This window comes from Lagenorhynchus albirostris, chromosome 1 (genome assembly GCF_949774975.1).
Source record: "Lagenorhynchus albirostris chromosome 1, mLagAlb1.1, whole genome shotgun sequence".
Classification (NCBI taxonomy): domain Eukaryota; kingdom Metazoa; phylum Chordata; class Mammalia; order Artiodactyla; family Delphinidae; genus Lagenorhynchus; species Lagenorhynchus albirostris.
In genome coordinates, this window is record NC_083095.1 from 132,406,659 (window position 1) to 132,429,201 (window position 22,543).

Genomic DNA, 22,543 nt, shown 5'->3' on the forward strand with positions numbered 1-22,543 from the left:
AACAGAAACCACCATCACCCTGAACTCTCACTTTTCTCCAACGGACTTTCATTCAGAACAAACCCTCTTAACTTCCTCCTTTTACTCTATAATGTTCCTCTCCTTTGTTTGTTGGACTTGCTTATGACTTTTGCTGTAGCTTGCTTATCCAGAATTGCAATTCCTCTGCCATTTCCAAACAAACCCATTTTTGCTCGTAAAATAACTTTATTTCTAAGGTCAACAATAGTAGTTTGCAGTATGGATATAAAACAGTTTGCTTCACCATCATTCGAGGGATATTGGGCTGTTTCCAGTTTGGGGCTCTTACAAATAAATCTGCCATGAACAATCATATATAGGGTTTTGTGCAGGCATAAGTTTTTATCTTTCTGTGATAAATAACCAGGAGTACAATTGCTAGGTCATATTAGGTATATGTTTAGTTTTTAAAAGAAACTGTCAAACTATTTCCCAGAGTGTTTGTACCATTTTATATTCCTATCAGCAACATACGAGAGATCCAGTTTCATCTGTATTGATATTGTCACTACTTTTTAGTTCACTACTTTTTAGTTCAGCTGTTCTAATAAGTATGTAGTGTTCTCTTACCATGGTCTGAATTTGCATTTCCCTAATGGTTAGTGATGTTGAACATCTACTCATTTTTAAAACCTAAACAAATGTATTTAAAAAGGCAATTTGCAGATATTTGGTCAAACATTTTTCTGGGTGTTTCTGTGAGAGTGTTTTGGGGTGAGGTTAACATTTAAATCAATAGTCTGAGTAAAGCCCTCCCTAATATGGGTGGGTCGGGGTGGGCTGGGGTTGGAAGCAGGGAGGGCTCATCCAACCCACTGAAGGCCTGATAACAAAAAGGATGATCCTCTCCCAGAAAGAGAGAATTCCTCCTGCCTGACTGCCTTCAAGCTGGGACACTGACTTTTTCCTGCCATCAGACTCAAACTGAAACCTCAGCTCTTCCTTGGTCTGAAGCCTGCCATCCTAATATTGGAACAACACCATCACATCACCTGGGTCTCCAACTTGCTGACTCACTCTGTAGATCTTGGGACTTGTCAGCCTCCATAATCTTGTGAACCAATTCCTTATAATAAATCTATTTTTATTATATTTTATCATATAAAAAAATAATAAAAAGGCAATTTGGTAAGTGATTCTCAAAGTGTGGTCCCTGAACCAGCAGCAGCAACACCACCTGGGAACTTGTTAGAAATGCACATTATCAGGCTCCACCTCAGATCTACTGAATCAGAAACTCTGGGGAGGGAATTCCCTGGCAGTACAGTGGTTAGGACTCAGTGCTTTCACTACCGAGGGCCCGGGTTTGATCCCTGGTTGGGAAGCTAAGATCCCGCAAGCCACACAGCACAGCCAAAACAAACAAAAAACAACAAATGTGGTTTAATAAGCTCTTCAAGTGGAAAATCGGTATCATTTACTACAAATAGAAGGTAACTATAAAACTGAATGCATTTGCATGCCACCTAAAATCATCTTGTGTACCAACAGGTTCACACACCACATTTCGGGCAGGGCCCATTCATCACTCAACTCTGGGCACGCCATTCACACAGATTATGACAAGAATACCCTTCCTCCTCCCCCTGGAGCTGTGCAGTGCACAGCATGCCCAGCTTTAGGTGGCAGCTCTGACTTTCAGACACTGATCCAGTACTACCCACACCCTTAATTTGACCAAGAAAATCGAGGCTCTGAGGAGAGCAGAGACTTACCCAAGGTCACCCAGCAGCCTGGTTAGGCTCCTCTTCCAGTGCTCTCACCGCTGCTGGAACCCAGGGCAGGGCCCGCACAATTCCTGGCCTATTCAAAGCCTGCCACTAGGCACCACTGAGTGAAAAATTAGGTTCCAAAACAGAATATAGGATAGGATACTATTTTATAAAGCTTATTTTCACATTTGCTAAAAGGAAAAACGCTATTCTTCCACACTGAATACTCTGACATCAAACGTGTGGGTTTCTCCCCACACCAACCAATTCTCCAGCTGAGTGTTCTACAATTCAATTCAGTTCTGACACTGTCTACCGGAAGATAGCATCAGACCACACAGGATAAGGCTCAGTCCCACAAGACTGCCCCTTACTTCAGACACCAATCGCCAAGTAGTCGGTCCCCCGGTCGGTCCAACTTGACTGCAAATCAGGGTCCTCACCACCCCTTCCTTGGGTTAATTTGCTACAACAGCTCACAGAAGCTAGGCAAACACTTACGCTCACCAATTTACTATATAATAAAGGATATGTAAATCCTTTCGCGAGGATCCATTGGAGGGCAAGTCTGGTGCCAGCACCCACGGTAATTCCAGCTCTAATCCTGCCAGTAGCATATGCTTGTCTCAAAGATTAAGCCATGCATGTCTAAGTACGCACGGCCGGTACAGTGAAACTGCGAATGGCTCATTAAAGGATATGATAAAGGACACAGATAAACAGCCAGATGAAGAGACACATAGGGCAAAGGCTGGGGGTTCCCGAGCACAGGAGCTTCTGTCCCCGTGGAGTTGGGGTGTGGTTCAAAGATCATTATAGAGGCTTCATCATGTAGGCAGAATCAACAGTTAATTCACTCTGCAGCCCCTCTCCAAGCTTCTAATCATGGCTTGGTCTTCCTGGCGACCAGCCCCCATCCTGGAGCTACCCAGGAGCCCACCCAGAGTCACCTCTTTAGAACAAAAGAGGCTCCTATTGCCCAGGAAACTCCAAGGGATTTAGGAGCTCTGTGTCAGGAACCCACGGTGAAGACCAAATGTACATTTCTTACTGGGTCAGAGTTGCGTATGCATGGGAAAAAAGTCAGAAAGGGCTGTTAGAGTAGTTATTTGGGGAGAGAAGGGGTTTACTGATTTTTGTTTGTTTCTTTAACATCTATTTTGTGATTTTTATTGCAATAATGTTTAGTTATATAATTCAAATGTACCAACTATCATTTTGAAAAATCAACATGAAACCATTACCTGTGATCCAGCCAGGGCCTGCAGTTGGCAGGGTCAGGAAGCCTTCCAGATAGAGCAGGGCCTGTCCCCACCCCAGTTTCAAAAGCTGGGCTCTGCCTGGACACCCTTGCCCTATGGTTGCCCACACCCCTTCCACATTCACACCTACCATCACCTCCTGTGAATGAGGCCTTCCTCTTCTCAACCCTGGGTGCCCATACAATCAGAAGACATATGAGTCTGCCTGTCTGTCTCTAAACAGAGAGGGAAGGGACTTCCCTGGTGGTCCAGTGGTTAAGCCTCCACGCTCCCAATGCAGGGGGCCTGGGTTCATTCCCTGGTCAGGGGACCAGATCCCGCATGCTGCAACAAAAAGTCCCGTGCGCCACAACTAAGACCCGGCACAGTCAAATAAATAAATATTAAAAAAAAATAAAACAACCAACAGAGTTGGGGGAACTCCTCAGGGTGGGCACCCTGCTTGACCTATCACCCCAGAGCCTGACATAGAGAAAGAGACAGTGAGTATTTGGTAAATGAGTGAATGAAGGTGGAACTAATCCCAAAGAAGGTGATTTCCTAAGACCTTTCTCCAACAGGTGCGACCAGTTCCCCTTTCAGCAGCCTCCTGGACAGGGAACCTAGTGTGAGGAGTAGCGGGTACAAAGCCCAATGTTTGTTGGCTTTTTAAAAATTATTTATTTATTTTTGGCTGCATCGGGTCTTCGTTGCTGCGCGCAGGCTTTCTCTAGTTGCGGTGAGCGGTGGCTACTCTTCGTTGCGGTGCACGGGCTTCTCATTGGGTGGCTTCTCTTGTTGCAGAGCATGGGCTCCAGGCGCGTGGGCTTCAGTAGTTGTGGCTCACGGGCTCTAGAGCGCAGGCTCAGTAGTTGTGGCACATGGGCTTAGTTGCTCCGCGTCGTGTGGGATCTTCCCGGACCAGGGCTCGAACCTATGTTCCCTGAACTGGCAGGCGGATTCTTAACCATTTCGCCACCAGGGAAGTCCCCAAAGCCCAATGTTTTCTGAAGCCTGGGGAGGCAGACCGGATGGACACGGGGCTTGAGGTGGGGTCTGGGTGGGGGCAGAGCTGCTGCAGGGCCGCTAGGAGGTTGCCAGTCTCACGGAGGTCAGTCCTTGGGTCCCCCCCTTGCCCGCAGCTGTGGCTGTACTGTGCGGTGTGGGAAGTCCTGGCTGAGGGTGAAGATGCACAGGGACTTGTCTGGGACTGGCCCCCTGGTCCAGCCCGAGGAACTGACCCTGGACCATGGGCCTGCACCCCCAGCCCCTCAGACCCCCTCAAGGAGACACTCACCTCCGCTGTGGGGCTGCACGAGTGTGGCAGGCAAGAGAGAAAGGTGAGGGCCTGGGCATTAGAAGCCAAAAAATCACATCCTGGCCAGAGGCTGGACCGGACTCCCATGATGATCTGTGGGGCAAAAGGATAGGGTCTTCAACTAGCCCAGAGTCCCAGGGCTCTGGTCAGGGCTCTCCCCTTATGGGCTCAGTAACTTGGGCTGACCCTCCCAGCGCTGACCTGGGGCTTTCTCTCAGGCAGGGAGGAGGTCAGACAGATGAGGCCTGGGCTCCCCTGCTTGCCTCCACCTCCTTACGAAGCCTTCCTCTCTCCACCTGTGAGGTGTGTGGGGCTGGGACGAGCAGGCGCTCACCTGTGGACCGCTGACTCCTCTGCACCAGGTGGGCCTGGAGAGCCTGGTCTACATACAGTGCTCCAGCACATTCCACTAGCCACCGACCACCTTTTAATTCTTTGTTACTGGGGACCGTCCTACACCTTGTAGGATGTTTAGCAGTATCCCTGGCTTCTGCCCTCTGCCCTCTGGACGTCAGCAACACTCCCTAGTTGTGACAACTAAGAGTATCTCCAGACATTGCCAAATATCCCCCCAGAATACAAAATCACCCCCAGTTGAGAACCCCTGGCCTTAACACCTCTAGGACAATGTTGGGTCACAATGAGAGTGTGTTACTGATTCTGACTTTAACAGGAATACGTCTAGTATTAAAATATACACTAGTGGGACTTCCCTGGTGGTCCAGTGGCTAAGACTTCCTAATGCAGGGGGCCCTGGTTCGGTCCCTGGTCAGGGAACTAGATCCCATATGCTGCAACTGAAGATCCCGCACGTGGCAAGGAAGATCCCATTGTGCCGCAACTAAGACCTTGCGCAGCTAAATAAATAAAATATTTAAAAATATATACACTAGTATCTGTATACTCCTGTCCAGGACTAGTACACAAGTATACTCTATCAAAGTTTAATTTGAAAAAATGAAAAACGTGACTTTCATACAAGTGAAGGAATGCATGTCAAATATTTTATTCAATTAATGAGGGAACAGTAAGATGGTAAAGCTAACTCGAAGAACATTCTGAGAAGTATTTCTAGTGCACTGGCAAAGGCATTTTGAAGCGTGTGCTAAGTTAGAGACAAAACCTGCTAATTTCCCATGGGGCAATAAAACTCTAATCTTTGGGGTTAACTTTTCTATTGGACAGAAATCTGTGAGTTAACATAATTTCTCAGGTACATTTTCCTACATGAGTGGTTTTCAAAGTGTAGTCCCCAAACTGGAAATCTCAGCACACCTGGAACTTGTTGGAAATGCAGGTTTTCAAGTCCCACCCGAGACCTATTTAATTAAAAACTCTGGGGGTGGGGCCCAACACTGTTTTAACAAGCCCAGCAGATGATCCTGATACACTGTAAAGTCCCAGAACCACTGCCCTAAATAGGCAAATCATCTTTATTTGTGAAACAAATCTGTGAGCCAATGCTCCAGTATGACATTAAAAGGACAGGCCACCCACCTTTTTGCCTTATTTCCAAATTTAAATAATATGTCTTTTTGATGTTTGTGGTTTTGTTTTTCAAATACTCTATCAACTTAAGGCACTTTTCATCTATTACTATATTTTTTCTTTTTAATAAAAAAAATGGTTTCCCAAATGTATCAGTTCTTTTCTTTAACCTACTGAGATGATGAAATACAAATGGAACTATTCTTATACTCTTAAAAATTTTTATTGATATGGTGTATTGTAACACACTCTTGACTTCAACATGATGATGTTTATGATTTTTAGAAAGCTCTTTATAAGTGAGATCAACTTTAGCAGGAATTAGCGTTCCATCTCTTTCTATTTAGGGAGCAGTTTAATTGCCATAGGCTCCATCTGTACTTTGAAAGCCTGCAACAATAAAACATGCGGGGCCTAGTGTATGGGTGAGGGGCATGGAATTGAAGACAGATCTCAAACTGTTCAGTTTCTTCTTTGGTTATTAGTCTATTCTCTAGTGTATTTTTGTTGTTGCTATTTTGCGTTTTTTTGTTTTTTCCTCTTCAAGTGAACATGGGAAACTTAGTTTTCCTAGACTAGCCATTAGCTCAAACTCACAAGTAAGCAGACTAATGCAATTTAAAGCAACCTATTTTTCTCCCATTAAGTTGGGAAAAATTAAGACAAACATCTGATGTTGGTGAAGCTGCAAAACAGTTCTCCTGAGGGTGTCAACTGTTCCAGGCCTTTTTGCTAGGCACCTTAAGGGATTCATCAAAATGAAATAAAATACCTAGGCACTTGAAGGAGATATCTGGGGTACTGGTAATGTTTCCTTATTTGGGTGCTGGTTACATGGGGTGTATGGTTTATGAAAATTCATTAAGGGGCTTCCTTGGTGGTGCAGTGGTTAAGAATCCGCCTGCCAATGCAGGGGACACGGGTTCCATCCCTGGTCCGGGAAGATCCCACATGCCGCGGAGCAGCTCTGCACGTGCGCCACACTACTGAGCCTGCGCTCTAGAGCCCGCAAGCCACAACTACTGAGCCCACGAGGCACAACTACTGAAGCCCGCGTGCCTAGAGCCTGTGCTCTGGAGCAAGAGAAGCCATCGCAATGAGAAGCCCGCGCACCACAACAAAGAGTAGACCCTACTCGCCGCAACTAGAGAAAGCCCGCGCACAGCAACGGAAGACCCAACGCAGCCAATAAATTAATTAATTAAAAAAAGAAAATTCATTAAGCTCTGTGTTTACACTACGTACAATTTCCTGTATGTGCATTCTATTCCAATAAATTTTAAAAATACGTCTTTTGCCACAGCCCACAGCTGTATGTAATGGCACTGCTTACTGACGCAAAACACGGAGACGACCTGAATACCCCGGCAGAACGGAAGGCTCCCGCTCCCTTAAGGCGAACAAATTAAACGGTTTCTACTACCTCTTCCTACTGCTTTGGTTCTGTTCTCAGTTAACCTGGGGGTTGGCGCTGGCCCTTTCCAGGGAAAGGTTCTGGGGACTGAGAAAGGGACCCGGTATTCCGCCCCAACAGCTCGGGGCTGGCCGACTTGCTCCCGCCCCGATCCGAGGAGGCCTCCGCCCCCGCGCCCAGCGTCACGTGACCGCCACATCACCTGACCCGGCGCGACCGGAAAGTGGAAGTCTTGGGCGCGGGCTTCCTGGCGCGATGGTGAGGGATGAGGGGTGATGCGAGGCAGTGGGTGCTGGGGGCGGGCAGAGTACGAGACCCCAAATCTCACCGCCGCGGCTGCGGGAAGGGTGGGGCGCCGGGTGCGAGGAGATGGGAAGTCTGCCGGGCCCCTCAGCAGACACTTGGGTGCAGTCGTGAGGGCCGAGGCTCTGGTAGAAAAAATCCTCCCTTCACCCTCCTCCCTGCAGGATGGGTAGGGCAGGGCGGGCCGGCAGGCTAGGAGTGCCTTGACGGAAAGGAAGGGCCCGCGCACCCCCGGGACACGAGCTGGGGCTTGTCCCTCCAGGCCTTCCTCTGCCCCAAGAGGCCTTCCCAAAGGTGCCCACTTCCCAGCGCTCCTGTGGGACCTGGAGAAAAACTTGCTTACAGTTAAGCTCAGTCTTCTGCACTGTTAGGAAGGCCCTTCGCTCTTCCCAGAGCCAGAAAGGAGTAGATTTGGGGTTGGGATTTCCCAACTCATACATCCATTCATTCCTTCAACAGGTTGTGAGTGCCTGCTGTATACCATGCACTGTGCCAGGCACTGAGACTTTGGCTGCAGGAGGGAAGGGCCGAGCTGGAAGTTTGAATGGGCAGTCATAGTTAAGACTTGAGGGGAAGGGGCCAAACTCACCTTGTGCGTAGTGTCAGGGAGGCGACCCAAGGATGACATCATATGAGGGCCTGGGAGCAGGGAAGAAAGCTAGCTGGGTGCAGTGCAGTTTGCGTATCAGGGGTTAGGAGGCATGGAGCGGGGCTGGTGGGAGGCTGTATCTTCAGACAGGGAACAGCATTCAAAGGCTTCAGGTGAGAGGGAGCATGGCTCCCTAGGAATGAATGCATTTCATCACCTGGAAGAGTAGAAACTGCAGGCTAGTGAAAGATGAAGCTCGACAGGTAAGCATAGACCAAAGCTTGCTGGGTCTTGAGAGCCACATAGAGGAGTTTGGACTTTAAGAAGAGGGTGCTGGGAAGCTAGGAAGAGCCTTTCAGCTGACTTGTGGAGGGAGCAAGAGAGGAACAGAGAGCCCAGCCTGGGGCAGCAGGCCCCCCAGGAGATGGTAGTGACTTGAGATATGGTGGAGAGAGTGGAGATAGAAGTGGGGGAAATCAGCAGGGCTCAGGGACTAAATGCATGAGGGAAAAAGGAGAGGGAGGGGTCTGGGCGTGGTTCCCAGGTGGTGGTGCTCACTGGGGTGGGGGCAGGTTTCAGCTGGAAGAGAACCAGTTACTTTGATACGCGCTGAGTGAGGCGTCTGAGCTGCCAGGTGCAGCTGGCTAGGAGACAGTCTAGATTTAAGTGTCTGGAGCTCAGAAGAGAATCTACAATGGCAGTTATAAATTTGGGAGTCATCAGCACAAAGATGATCATTGAACCCTGAAATGTGTAACCTGTCTCAGCCAGAATATTAGTTGGGAAGAGAGGACCTAGGACAGAACTCAGAGAAAAGCCAGCATTTTAAGAAATTGCACAAGGAACACGTGCTTATGGTAAAAAAGTAAATAATACAGAGATGGTAGAAGTCAGAAAAAATGCAGAGATGGTAGAAGACTTTTGTGGGTAGAAGTCAGGGACCCATGAAGTTAGGAGAAATATTACCTCTCAATTTTGGCTGACTTCAAACTGAAATTTAGTATTTTCTTCAATTATGAGTGTTGGCAACCCACTATGATTAGCAGCACCTCTGACTGTCACTAATAGAAATCAGATATTTTCATATCACATTACAGCTGTTGGCATTGTTTACCTATTGTTTATGCTCATTTCTAAATTACTGTCATTATTTGACTTGAAACATATGTCACATCACCAATTTGTTTTGAATACTTTGATAACTTTTTTTTGCCACTCGACGCGGCTTGCAGGATCTACGTTCCCTGACCAGGGGTTGAACCCAGGGCCATGGCAGTGAAAGCCCAGAATCCTAACCACTAGGCCACCAGGGAACTCCCTATTTTGATAACTTTTAATTAGTTCCTTTTAGTATGGAGTTTTTCCTATGTATTTAAAAAAATATTTATTTGGCTGAGTCGGGTCCTCGTTGCGGCATGTGGCCGTTGCAGACGCGGGCTTCTCGTTGCGGCATGTGGTTCGTTGCAGACGCGGGCTTCTCTCTAGTTGTGGCATGCGGGTTTTCTCTTCTCTAGTTGTTGTGTGGCCTCCAGAGCGCGTGGGCTCTGTAGTTTGTGACACAGGGCTCTTTAGTTACGGCACGTGGGCTTAGTTGCCCCGCGGCATGTGGGATCTTAGTTCCCTGACCAGGGATCGAACCCACATCCCCTGCATTGCAAGGCAGATTCTTTACCACTGGACCACCAGGGAAGACCCTCCTGTGTATTTTGTACATCTAAAAACATCATTTTGGGAAAAGCCTATAGACTTCACCAGATGCCTGATGAGTCGATGCCACAAAATGGGTAAAAACTCCTGAAATAGGAGAAGTACAAGGCTGTCCTTAACACTCCCACCACCTCACCAGCAGTCCTAGTCCCCTGCCCCAGAATAATGACAGTAGGCAGCCTGCAGGGATCACCATTTGGGGCTGGGGAAAGGAGGGTGAGCCAGAAAATGAGACAGAGGCTAGGCCATAGGGAGAAATCCAGAAGAGTATGTGGCTTCAGGAAGAAGGATGTGTTTGTGTCAGAAGCTGCTGAGGAGTTAAGGAAGAGGAAGACTAGATTTAGTGAAGCAAGTCATTTGTGACCATGGCTAGAGAACTTCATTGGAGGCCCATGTAGAAGCCCCAGGGCAGTGGAGTCAGGTGTGATCAGGGGGATGACAGGTGAAAAGGATTGGAGGTTGAAGGGTCATGGAGCAGGTCTGAAGTGATTGATAAGGTGAACGATGGGGCCAAGTAGAGGACATGGGATTATGGGGCTGCACTGAGGGCCCAGCAAAATCAGGAGAACGTGGACTGACCGTGTACCCAGTTTGCGGGTTTTGTTCCCATCATCTGTAAGCAGCCCAGACAGAGGCATGGGAAGATGAACATGTATACTGCTGTGCGTTAGAGCTTTGCCACAGAAACAGGACAAAGGACAGTTGATCGGGGGGTGGACGATATTGTCAAGATGTGGTTAACCAGGTGGGTTTGCATCCTAACAGAGGAGATGGGCCTTGAATAAGTAATAAAACGTGATATATTCTGTGATAAATGCCATGGAGATCAAGAAGGAAAGATAAACAGCTAAAGCATGATGGTGAAGAGCTGTTTTATTTTTTTTAACAGCTTCCTTGAGATAAAATCGACATAAAACAAACCATGTGTGTGCAAATATATGGTTCAATAAGTTTCAATGCATATATGCTCATGAAAACATTACCATGATCAAGATAATGAATACACCCACTGACCCCAAAAATTTCCTTGTGTGAGGGGCTATTTATGAAAGCACAGTCAGAGAAAGTCCATCAGAAGAGGTGTCATTCGAGCAGAGACCTGAGTGAAGTGAGAGCAAGCCATGTTTAATCTGCAACAGGGGCAGCAGGGAGGCCAGTATGGCTGGAGCTGGGGAGGGAAAGGAGGAGAAGGTGAGATGGTCACCCGCACCCTGAGGCCAGGTACTTTGTTGTGTTCCATGCTGCACCCCCAGCGCTTAGAGTGGGCTCTCCCACGGAGAAGGTGCCCAGTCATGTCTGCTGGGACAGCCACGAGAACAAGGTTTGGTGGCAGTGTGAGTCAGGCAGAGGGTTCTCCAAACAGCCTGGTACTGGGGAGAAGACGTGGGCCGGAGGGCACGCATCTTGGACAGGCAGCAGGAACCCTGAGGAGCAGTGGCGTGGGAGACACCTGGCCATACGTCAGCCGGCCCTCCAGCCTGACCACCTACCTTACTCCCTTGCAGAGGTTCCGGTTCTGTGGTGACCTGGACTGTCCTGACTGGGTCCTGGCAGAGATCAGCACGCTGGCCAAAATCGTTGAGTGCATGGGGTCTTGGGGGTGGGGGCTCTGAGGGTGGAGGGTGGGGAGGTCACTCTTGGGCTGGGGCCTTAGCGCTCTCGGGCTGTCCGAACATGCTGTGTGACTGGTCAGGTATGTGGCCAGCCTTCTCTGAGCCAGCCCACCAGCATGGAGGGGTGAGGTGGGTCAGTCTGGCTGATGTAAGGCCTTCCCCTCCAGTCCTCCGTGAAGCTGAGGCTGCTGTGTAGCCAGGTGCTGAAGGACCTTCTGGGACAGGGGATTGATGTAAGTGCAGGGCCCCGCACCCCACTGTCCCATGACCCTGTGACCCCCACTGCCCTGAAAGTGCACCAGACCCAGGGAGGCGGGTGATCAGCTCCCACCCTCCCTAGATACCTCGTGTCCTTACCACAGGATCCAGGCCAGGGACTGGGGGCTAGTGAGCGGGGGTCTGGCACCCCTTGAGGGCCTCCTTTCTCCACAGTATGAGAAGATCCTGAAGCTCACCGCTGATGCCAGGTTTGGTGAGTACTCCACTGGGTCCGCAGACCCGGGCAAACCCGGGTATTCAGCCTGGGGCCCGGCACAGAGGCCCCTCCTCCCAACACCCCACTCTGACCCACCTGCCTCAGCAGAGGAGCATGAGGGAAGAAAGACATTGCCAGCCCTAGGGTCCTCTGCCCACTCCCAGTGGGGCAGTAGCGGTGCTCATGGCTCAAGGAGGCCTGGGGGCTCTGAGCTGAAGATAGTGGGGTGTCAAGGAGGTGGCTGGGGCCACAGTGACACCCCCCATTCCACCCACGGCTCCCCCCAGAGTCGGGTGATGTGAAGGCCACAGTGGCAGTGCTGAGTTTCATCCTCTCCAGTGCGGCCAAGCATAGCGTGGATGGCGAGTCCTTGTCCAGTGAACTGCAGCAGCTGGGGCTGCCCAAAGGTACAGGGTTGAGGGCAGGCAGGTGGGTAACCTGTGGGCCAAGGGGTGCCAGGCAAAGGTCAGGCTGTGTGACCCTGAGATGCACCTTGCCCTCTCTGGGCCAGGAGCCTGAGACCTGCCCTTTGAGTGGCCTAAGCCCCAGCACCCACCTGCTAGCTCAGGGGACCTCCCTTCGGCCCCCAGAGCATGCAGCCAGCCTGTGTCGCTGTTATGAGGAGAAGCAAAGCTCCCTGCAGGAGCACCTGCGGGCCTGCAGCTTGCGAGGTGAGTGTGGGGCGCCCGGGTGGGGGCTGGGCTCCATTCTAGAAGGTGCATGTGGCTTGGGAGGTGTTTGTCCTCAGAAAGGAGACTTAACCACATCACATGTCGAGCAGTCACAGAGCTGGGATTCCTGACACCAGCCCCGGTTTCTTTCCTCTGAGATCTGCTACGGGTAATCTGAGCTCCTGGATCAGAGGGATGAGAGCTTCTCAAAGGCCACATGGCCCTGAAGGGTTCAGGGCTGAACCAGGGTATGGGCTAGGGCTGCCTGGCTCCCCTGTCTGTGACCCTGAGCCCCTTTCGGTCTTGCAGTGAACAGGCTGACAGGCGTGGGCTGGCGGGTGGACTACACCCTGAGTTCTAGCCTGCTGCGGTCCGTGGAAGAGCCCATGGTGCACCTGCGGCTGGAGGTGGCAGCTGCCTCGGGTGCCCCGGCCCAGCCTGTTACCATGTCCCTCTCAGCAGACAAGTTCCAGGTCCTCCTGGCAGGTGAGCCTCAGCTGTATACCTGGAGGGTAAGGGGCCCTCCCACATCCTGCCTAATTGCCGCCTGCCTACCTACCTCTTGCCCCTGCAGAACTGAAGCAGGCCCAGACCCTGATGAGCTCCCTGGGCTGAGAAGAAGAGCTCATGGGGCCCATGTGGAGCTGCCCTCCGAACTTCTCTTCAGGGGCTGCCCCAGCTCCAGGACCCTAGGGGCCTGGCCTCCTGGATGTCTGGCTTCCTAGGTTACCACCTGAGAATTCAGCCTAGGGATCCTGAACACTCTTGCAGCATTGTCTTCCCTCCTCCATGAAAGGCACATGTCAGTGGTTTTCATGAGAAGGGAGAATAAACAGAGGTGTAAAGAAGTGTGTGCATGGATTTCTTTTGGGTTCAGATCAGAGGTTTTCAGGAGAGAGACCAAGTGACATACTGACCTCCCTGAACTATTGCACGTTTTCTTTTTTCTTTGCTCAGCTGCTGATTGAGGCAGGTCAGGGTTGAGGCAGAACGAGAGCCAAAATGAAACAGCTTGTCTGTAGACAGGAAAATCAGGGTTCTAGCTCCCAGTCCTATGATGCTCTTGACTCTGCCCTCTCTGTGCTGGCCCTGTCCTTAGGCTGGCAGCAAGTGGTTGGCCCCGACACCAGATACCCCAGGTAGAGAAAGGAGAGAGCCCTTGCCTCTCTGTCATCTTCTTTAGGAAGAGAGAAGGCCCATGCCGGAACCACTCACTGGCAAGTGGAATGGGATAATGGGCTGAATGTTTGTGATGCACTCATTCCCCACCCCCTGCCAAATTCATATGTCTAAGCCCCAACTCCCAGTGTGATGGTTTTAGGAGGTGGGGCTTTGGGGAATAATTAAGTTCAGATGAAGTCATGAGTGGGACCCTTGTGATGATTAGCACTCATAAGAAAAGGAAGACAGACTCTCTATACTGTGGAAAGGCCATATGAGAACATAGGGAGAAGACAGCTGTCTAACAAGGCAGGAGAGAGCCCTCACCAAGAACTGATTCTGACTCGAACTTGGACGTCCCAGCCTCTGGAACTACGAGGAATAAATGTCTGGTTTTTTGGATTTTTTTAAAAAAATAAATAAATAAATTTATTTATTTACTTTTTGGCTGTGTTGGGTCTTCACTGCTGTGTGCAGGCTTTCTCTAGTTGCAGAGAGTGGAGGCTACTCTTTGTTGCGGTGCACAGGTTTCTCATTACAGTGGCTTCTCTTGTTTTGGAGCACAGGCTCCAGGGCACGCAGGCTCAGTAGTTGTGGCTCACGAGCTCTAGAGTGCAGGCTCAGTAGTTGTAGCACACGGGCTTTGCTGCTCTGCGGCATGTGGAATCTTCCTGGACCAGGGCTCGAACCCGTGTCCCCTGCATTGGCAGGCGGATTCTTAACCACTGCACCACCAGGGAAGTCCCTAAATGTCTGTTTTTTAAGCCACCCAGTCCATGGTGTTTTGTTATAGCAGCCTGAACAGACTAAGACAAATGGCCTCCCAGGACTGGCTTAGGCCAGCTAGGGTCCCTTGTAGAACAGACTGATTCCAGGTGTGGGGCAGGGAGGATACAAGGTAAGCCTAGAACATCTCGGGATCCAAGGAAGCGATCAAAGAATAATAAGTAATGTCAACAGGAGCCAGCTCATCCCACTGGCTAAAGATGGGACAATTTAAGCATCAAAGATATAAGGACTCACTCCCCTCCTGGCTTCTGCTTCTGGAGAAATGGAGCAGATGGGCTTTTCTCTGTTCCTTCCACTAAGTTCAGCTAAAAACCTTAGACGTTATATATAAAACAAACATAAGACTATGAAAGGTGACGAGAAGAAGGCAGACTGGCTAGACCTCAAGACCTGAAGAACAACACAGCAGAGAATTCCTTAGATTTTCTTTTTGCTTCATGTATCCCAAGCTGGGAGCTGGAGAAGCCATCCACCTAGAAACAACACACAGACAAAGGAAGGCCCAACAAAAGCCTACTCTCTCTAGGCAAAGGACCGGGAAAAGGACGGTCCAGCAGGACAGAAAAAGTTACAGCCAGTAACGGCTGTACTCCAGCCACACCCTGCAGAACTGCAGCCCTTCTTCGACCCCTGACTGCAAAGGCTGAGTGGAAGCCTAGACTCCCACCCCATCCAGCAATAAGGAGGTGGCATACCCCTTTCCCCACTGGTACTGTGTCAGAGGAGCCCTGCTAAAAGAGAAGATTTAAATAAGATGCAGTCTCATAATACCCAAAATGTCTAGGATTCAATTTAAAAAATCGTTGTACCAAGAACCAAGAAAATCTCAACGTGAATGAAAAAAGACAACAAATGCCAACACCAATATGACTCAGCTGTTAGAATTCTATGCTAAGGATTTTAAAACAGCTATCATAAAAATGCCTCAAGTCTCAGCAGAGAAACAGAAGATATAAAGAACCAGATAAAAATTTTAGAACTGAAAACTACAATAACCCAAGTAAAAATCTCAATGGGTAGACTTAACAACAGAAGAAAGAATCAGTGGATTTGAAGATAAATCAATAGAAATTACCAGCCTGAATAACAGAGAGAAAATAGTTTGGAAAACAAACAACAACAACAAAACAATAAAACAGAGTTTCAGGGACCTGTAGGACTATAACAAAAAATCTAGTATTTGTGTTGTCAGAGTCCCAGAAGGTGAGGAGAAAGAAGGTAGGACAGAAAAAGTATTCAAAGAAATAATGGCTAAAATTTTCCAAAATATGGCAAAAGACACAAACCTACAGAGTCAAGAAACTGAATGAACTCCACACAGGTTGAACCCAAAGAAATCTATGTCAAGGTATGTCATAATCAAACTTCTGAGAACTAAAGAAAAAAAATTTTGAAAGCAGCAAGAGAGTGATGACACCTTACATATAGGGGGGAAACAATTCGAATGACTGAATATCTCATTAGAAACCACAAAGGCCAGAAACAAAAAGCGCAACACGTTTCGGGCCCTGAAAGAAAAGAAGTGTCAACCCAGAATTTTATATTCAGCGAAAATCACCTCAAGAGTAAAGGGGGAGTAAAAGAATGAAATTAGAACATTTTTCTCACACCATATACAAAAATAAACTCAAAATGGATTAAAGACCTAAATGTAAGACTGGATACCATAAAACTCGAAGAAAATGTAGGCAGAACACTCTGACATAAATTGTAGCAATATTTTTTTGAATCTGTCTCCTAAGGCAAAGGAAACAAAAGCAAAATTAAACAAATTGCACCTAATTAAACATACAGCTTTGGCACAGCAAAGGAAACCACTGACAAAATGAAAAGACAATCTACAGAATGGGAGAAAATATTTGCAAATGATATGACCGATAAGGGGTTAATATTCAAAATATATAAATAGCTCATACAATTCAATATCAAAAAAAACAAGCAACCCGATTAAAAAATGGGCAGAAGACCTGAAAAGTTATTTTTCCAAAGGAGACATAGAGATGGCCAACAGGCATATGAAAAGATGCCCAGCATCACCAATTATTAGAGAAATGCAAATCACAACCACAATGAGATATCACCTCACACCTGTCAGAATGACTATCATCAAAAAGACCACAAATAACAAATGTTGGCAAGGATGTGGAGAAAGGGGAACCCTTGTACATTGTTGGTCTGAATGTAAATTGGTGTAGCCACTGTGAAAGCAGTATGGAGGTTCCTCAAAAAACTAGCAATAGAACTACAATGTAATCCAGCATTCCTACTTCTTCGTATTTATCTGAAGACAAAGACACTAATTCAAAAACATACATGCACCCCAATGTTCATTGTGTGTGTGTGTGTGTGTACATATATATATATATATATATATATATATATGAATGATATCACTCAGCCATAAGAAATAATTAAATTTTGCTATTTACAAAAACATGGATGGACCTGGAGGGTATTATGCTTAGTGAAATAAGTTAGAGAAAGACAAATAGTGTATGATATCACTTATATTTGAAATCTAATAAATGCAATGAATGAATATAACAAAACAAATAGACTCACAGATATAGAGAACAAACTAGTGGTTACCAGTGGGGAGACAGAAGGGGGAGGGGCAAAATAGGAATAGAGGATTAAGAGGTACAAACTACTATGTGTAAAATAATAAGTTTCAAGGACATATGTACAGCACAGGATATATAGTCAATGTTTGATAATAACTTTAAATGGAGTATAATTATAAAAATATTGGATCACTATGTTGTACACCTGAAACTAATATAGTATTGTAAATCAACTATACTTCAATTTGAAAAATGACAAAATTGTAAGGCATTTTAAAAAAGAGTAAAGGGGGAAATCAAGACATTCACAGATGAAGGATAACTAATATAATTTGTCACCAGCAGACCTAATCTAAAAATAAAAAGGCTAAAAGGAAACCATAAACAAAACAAAAAGACAACCCACAGCATGGGAGAAAATATTTGCAAACGATGTGACTGACAAGTGATTAATCTCCAAAATATACAAACAACTCATGCAGTTCAATATCAAAAAAACAAACAGGGCTTCCCTGGTGGCACAGTGGTTGGGAGTCTGCCTGCCAATGCAGGGGACACGGGTTCAAGCCCTGGTCCGGGAAGATCCCACATGCCGCGGAGCAACTGGGCCCATGCGCCACAACTACTGAGCCTGTGCTCTAGAGCCTGCGAGCCACAACTACTGAAGCCTGCGCACCTGGAGCCCATGCTCCGCAACAAGAAAATCCACTGCAACGAGGAGCCGGCGCACCACAGTGAAGAGTAGCCCCTACTCGATGCAACTAGAGAAAGCCAGTGCGCAGCAACAAAGACCCAACGCAGTTAAAAAAATAAAATAATAAAGTAAATAAATACATAAAAAAATAAATTGTTAAAAAAAAAACCCGATGAAAAAATGGGCAGAAGATCTAAATAGACATTTTTCCAAAGAAGACACACAGATGGCCAAAAAGCACATGAAAAGTGATGCTCAACGTCGCTAATTATTAAAGAAATGCAAATCAAAAGTACAGCGAGGTATCACTCCACACCAGTTAGAATGGCCATCATCAAAAAGTTTACAAACAATAAATGATGGAGAGGGTGTGGAGAAAAGGGAACCTTCCTACACTGTTGGTGGGAACGTAAATCGGTACAGCCACTATGGAGAACAGTGTGGAAGTTCCTTAAAAAATTAAAAACAGAGCTATCATATGATCCAGCAATCCCATTCCTGGGCACATATCCAGAGAAAACCATGATTCAAAAAGATACATGCACCTCAGTGTTCACTGCAGCACTATTTACAATAGCCACGTCATGGAGACAACCTAAATGTCCATCAACGGATAAAGAAGATGCGGTACCTATATACAGTGGAATATTACTCATCCATAAAAAAGAATGAAATAATGCCATTTCTAGCAACATGGATCAACCTAGAGATTATCATACTAAGTGAAGTAAGTCAGACAAAGAAAGACAAGTGTCATATGATATTACTTATATGTGGAATCTAAAATATGATACAAATGAACTTATTTACAAAACAGAAATAGACTCACAGATGTAGAAAACAAACTTATGGTTACCAAAGGGGAAAGGTGGGGGGGGGGAGGGATAAACTGGGAGGTCAGGATTAACATATACACACTACTATTTATAAAATAGATAATCAACAAGGACCTACTGTATAGCACAGGGAAGTCTACTCAATACTCTGTAATAACCTATATGGGAAAGGAATCTGAAAAAGAATAGATATATGTATATGTATAACTGAATCACTCTGCTGTACACCTGAAGCTAACACAACATTGTAAATCAACTATCCTCCAATATAAAATAAATTTTTTAAAGAAAAAGGCTAAAGGAGGATCTCCAAACAGAAAGGAAATGATAGAAGAAGAAATCTTGAAACATCAGGAAGGAAGAACAATGGAAAGACTAAAAACGTGGATGCAGTAGACTTTCCTTCTCTTGAGTATTTTGAAATACGTTCGACAGTTGAAGCAAAACAAAATACTGTTAGATGTGGTTCTCAATGTATGTAGAACAAATATTTAAGGTTATTATAAACACGGGAGGGCAAAGGGAAGTAAGGTTTCTCTATACTCAAATTGATAAAATGTCGACACCAGTGAACTGTGACAAGTACATACAATGTGTATAGTGTAACACCTACAGCAACCACTTCAAAGGGTATGCAATATAACACACTCAAAAACAATATAGGTAAGTCAAACTGGAGTTCTAAAAGATGTTCAAGTAGCCCACAGGAGGGCAAGGAAAAGAAGACAAAACGAAAAACAGGGAATAAACAAAGCACAAATAAAGTGGCAGACAAAAAAGTCACAAAGAAATTTCCACGTCTCATCAAATGTATAATATGAACTTGGTTTCCTAGGTAGCATTCCCTCGTCTGTGTTGTCACAGAATCCCGTAGAATCTCTTCTCATTGCTATTGTAGCACTGCATTAATTTTGTATTTACTACCCGCCTTTTACCAGCCTTTTTTAAAGATGGGAATTGTATATCCCTGTTTGTATAGCCCCAAAGACTAATCTAGTACTCTTTCAATAAGTGGGGGTAAAAGATAAAGATTGCAACAAATTTAAAGATATTAAATGTGGAAAAAAATCCATGAGTCCATAAAAGATAACCCCCCCAAATCAATTCTAATTTGTCACCATTGGATATTATTGCACCAAATTCTTAGTCTAAAAATTGATAATTAAAGAGAAGGGTTTCAGAATTTATCCTGTCTTTTTAGTATTTCAGAATACCCAAATAACCCTAGTCAATGAAGTAAATCTCTTCTTTACAGAAGAATTCCAGCTAATGTAGAAGGAATGACAGAATCAGAAAATCACCATTTTGTAACTCCCAATTAAATATTTGATTGAGGCAAGGATCACCAGTGATGATAAAGCCATTAGGTGAAAGGTTGATGTGATGTGAAACTGGGTATTTGCGTGGTGCTAAAGAATCACCACATGTAAACAACCCAATGTCCCTCAGCTGGTAAGTGGATAAACATGCTGGTACGTCTACACAGTGGAATACTACTCAGCAATAAAAAGGAATGAACTAGGGGCTTCCCTGGTGGTGCAGTGGTTGAGAGTCCGCCTGCCGATGCAGGGGACACGGGTGCGTGCCCCGGTCCGGGAAGATCCCACATGCCGCGAAGCGGCTGGGCCCGTGAGCCATGGCCTCTGGGCCTGCGCATCCGTAGCCTGTGCTCCGCAACGGGAGAGGCCACAACAGCGAGAGGCCCGCGTACCGCAAAAAACAAAACAAAACAAAAGGAATGAACTGATTGATAAGCATAACAACGTGGATGGTTCTCAAATGCATTATGCTATGAGGAAGAAAGCAGATGCACAAGGCTACGGGCTGAAGATTCCATGTACAGGCATACCTCGGAGTTAACTGCAGGTTTGGTTCCAGAACACTGCAGTAAAGCAAGTATGGCAATAAGGTGAGTCACATGAACTTTTTGGTTTCCCAGTGCGTAGAAAAGTTTTGCTTACACTATACTGTAGTCTATTAAGTGTGCAATAGCACTGTGTCTAAAAAAACAATGTACAAACCCTAATTAAAAAATACTTTATTGCTGGGGGTGTGGGCGAGGGATGGATTGGGAGTTTGGGATTGGCAGATGCAAACCATTATATATAGAATGGATAAACAACAAGGTTCTACTGTATAGCACAGGGAATTATATTCAATATCTTGTAATAAACCATAATGGAAAAGAATATATATATAAATGTATAACTGAATCACTTTGCTGTATAGCAGAAACTAATACAACATTGTAAATCAACTATACTTCAATAAAATAAATTTTAAAAATACTTTATTGCTTAAAAAATGCTAACCATCATCTGACAATGGAGGATTGCCACAAACCTTCAATTTGTAAAAAAAAGAAAGCAATATCTGTTAAGTGCAATAAAGTGGAGCACAATAAATGAGATATGCCTGTGTATGATATTGGCAAAAAACTATAGGGGCGGAAAACAGATCAGTGGTTGCCAGAGAGTATGGTGTAAGTGTTGACTAAAAAGGTGCACGGGCAAATTTTAGGCGGGTGACAGAAATGTATTATCTCTTGATTGTGGTGATGATTATGAGTGTATGAATTTGTCAAAACTCACACTCTAGGGCTTCCCTGGTGGCGCAGTGGTTGAGAATCCGCCTGCCGATGCAAGGGGACACGGGTTCGTGTCCTGGTCCGGGAAGATCCCACATGCCGCGGAGTGGCTGGGCCCATGAGCCATGGCCGCTGAGCCTGCGCGTCCGGAGCCTGTGCTCCGCAATGGGAGAGGCCACAACAGTGAGAGGCCTGCGTAACGCAAAAAAAACCCCAAAACCTCACACTCTAGGGACTTCCTTGGCGGTCCAGTGGTTAAGACTCCACGCTTCCAATGCAGGGGGCCACGGGTCCAATCCCGACTGGGGAACTAAGATCCTGCATGCTGTAAGGCGCCACCAAAAAAAAAAAAAAACCTGCCAAAAACAAACAAAACAAAAAACTCACATTCTAAAAAAGATGAATTTTACTGTATGTACATTTTAACTTAACTTAAACAAACAAAAATAGACCAACAAAACAAAGAAATCACCCCATAGATTACTTAGTGGTCACAAGGTGTGAAACATACCTTTACAACACAGAAGTCTGGCTGTCAGAGCCTCACCAGTGATCAATTTCAGCCTCACTAAAGTGAGACAACCAGATGTTGGGCGCCTCCTAATGTGATGCAGTTTGGAGTACAGAGCAGCACCCAGGAGACATATGTATTTCCAAGCTTTAGATCTAATTTCTGGTGTGCAGGGAAAACTAGAGATAGAGGAACAAGTTAACGACACCCAAGGAAACATCAGACAAATCCAGAATGTGATGGGGCATCTCAAAGGACAACTGGCTTGGAATCTTCAGAAAGGTCAGTATCATGAAGACCAAAAAAAAAAGGAGGTGAGGTGGGTAAGAGGTGGGGAGGGTGGTTCCATCTAGATTAAAGTGACTGAAGAGACACAGAATCCTTATTTGGTCTCTGCCTTGAACAAACTAGCTGTCAAAGACATTTTGCAGACAATTAGGGAAATCTGAATGTGGGCTATGTATTAGGTAATATTAACAAGTTATTGTTGGGACTTCCCTGGTGGTGCAGTGGCTAAGACTCCGAGCTGGAGTCGATCCCTGGTCAGGGAACTAAATCCAGCATGCTACAACTAGGACCCGGTGCAGCCAAAATAAATAAGTAATAAATAAATAAATATTTTTTAAAAAAAGTTGTTAACTTTACTAGCTCGATAAAGGCATTGTCTCATTTTAAATACTGTCAAAATAAATGAATAAATAGATTAAGGGGGGAGGAAGGAGAACTAGTATGAATCCTGGCTGTGGGTCAGGGACCAGTGCCTGCTACACTTAGGATGAAAGGCCAGCTACTTACAGAGGCCTCCAGAGGTCGGACCAGACCAGACCAGCTCTTGCTTGTGTGTCTGTC

The 22,543-nt window shown here is 46.2% G+C and overlaps 1 protein-coding gene and 1 long non-coding RNA gene across 7 annotated transcripts; one reads left to right on the forward strand and one right to left on the reverse strand.

The window, feature by feature from the left end:
* The first annotated feature begins 7,556 nt into the window (after positions 1-7,556).
* Positions 7,557-13,400, forward strand: COMMD4 (COMM domain containing 4). Of its 2 annotated transcripts, XM_060154337.1 has the most exons (8): positions 7,557-8,349; positions 11,299-11,370; positions 11,574-11,639; positions 11,839-11,878; positions 12,169-12,288; positions 12,472-12,552; positions 12,862-13,038; positions 13,127-13,400. In XM_060154337.1, exons 1-8 carry the CDS (start codon positions 8,290-8,292, stop codon positions 13,165-13,167), a joined length of 657 nt encoding a protein of 218 aa, XP_060010320.1. In that variant the 5' UTR covers positions 7,557-8,289; the 3' UTR covers positions 13,168-13,400. The 2 variants fall into 2 exon arrangements, with proteins under 2 accessions (XP_060010320.1, XP_060010310.1); XM_060154327.1 differs by lacking the exon at positions 7,557-8,349 and having other exon boundaries at positions 11,033-11,370.
* On the reverse strand, positions 9,735-21,221 carry LOC132523364 (uncharacterized). Of its 5 annotated transcripts, none has more exons than XR_009541498.1 (5): positions 21,188-21,221; positions 13,470-13,568; positions 11,751-12,319; positions 11,284-11,621; positions 9,735-10,961 (listed from the first exon to the last, which is right to left on the reverse strand). It is a non-coding gene; the product is annotated as an uncharacterized LOC132523364 (long non-coding RNA). The 5 variants fall into 5 exon arrangements; XR_009541496.1 differs by having other exon boundaries at positions 10,241-10,961; positions 11,284-11,618; positions 11,764-12,319; XR_009541494.1 differs by having other exon boundaries at positions 10,244-10,961; positions 11,764-12,319.
* Positions 21,222-22,543: the final 1,322 nt, after the last annotated feature.

Excerpts from the sequence above, each read along its gene's own strand:
- COMMD4 (XM_060154327.1), top strand. The coding sequence starts at position 11,086 with ATGTCTGCTGGGACAGCCACGAGAACAAGGTTTGGTGGCAGTGTGAGT. Across the intron at positions 11,640-11,838 it reads TTCTGGGACAGGGGATTGAT|TATGAGAAGATCCTGAAGCT; the intron begins GTAAGTGCAGGG and ends CTTTCTCCACAG. Across the intron at positions 12,289-12,471 it reads GCAGCTGGGGCTGCCCAAAG|AGCATGCAGCCAGCCTGTGT; the intron begins GTACAGGGTTGA and ends TTCGGCCCCCAG.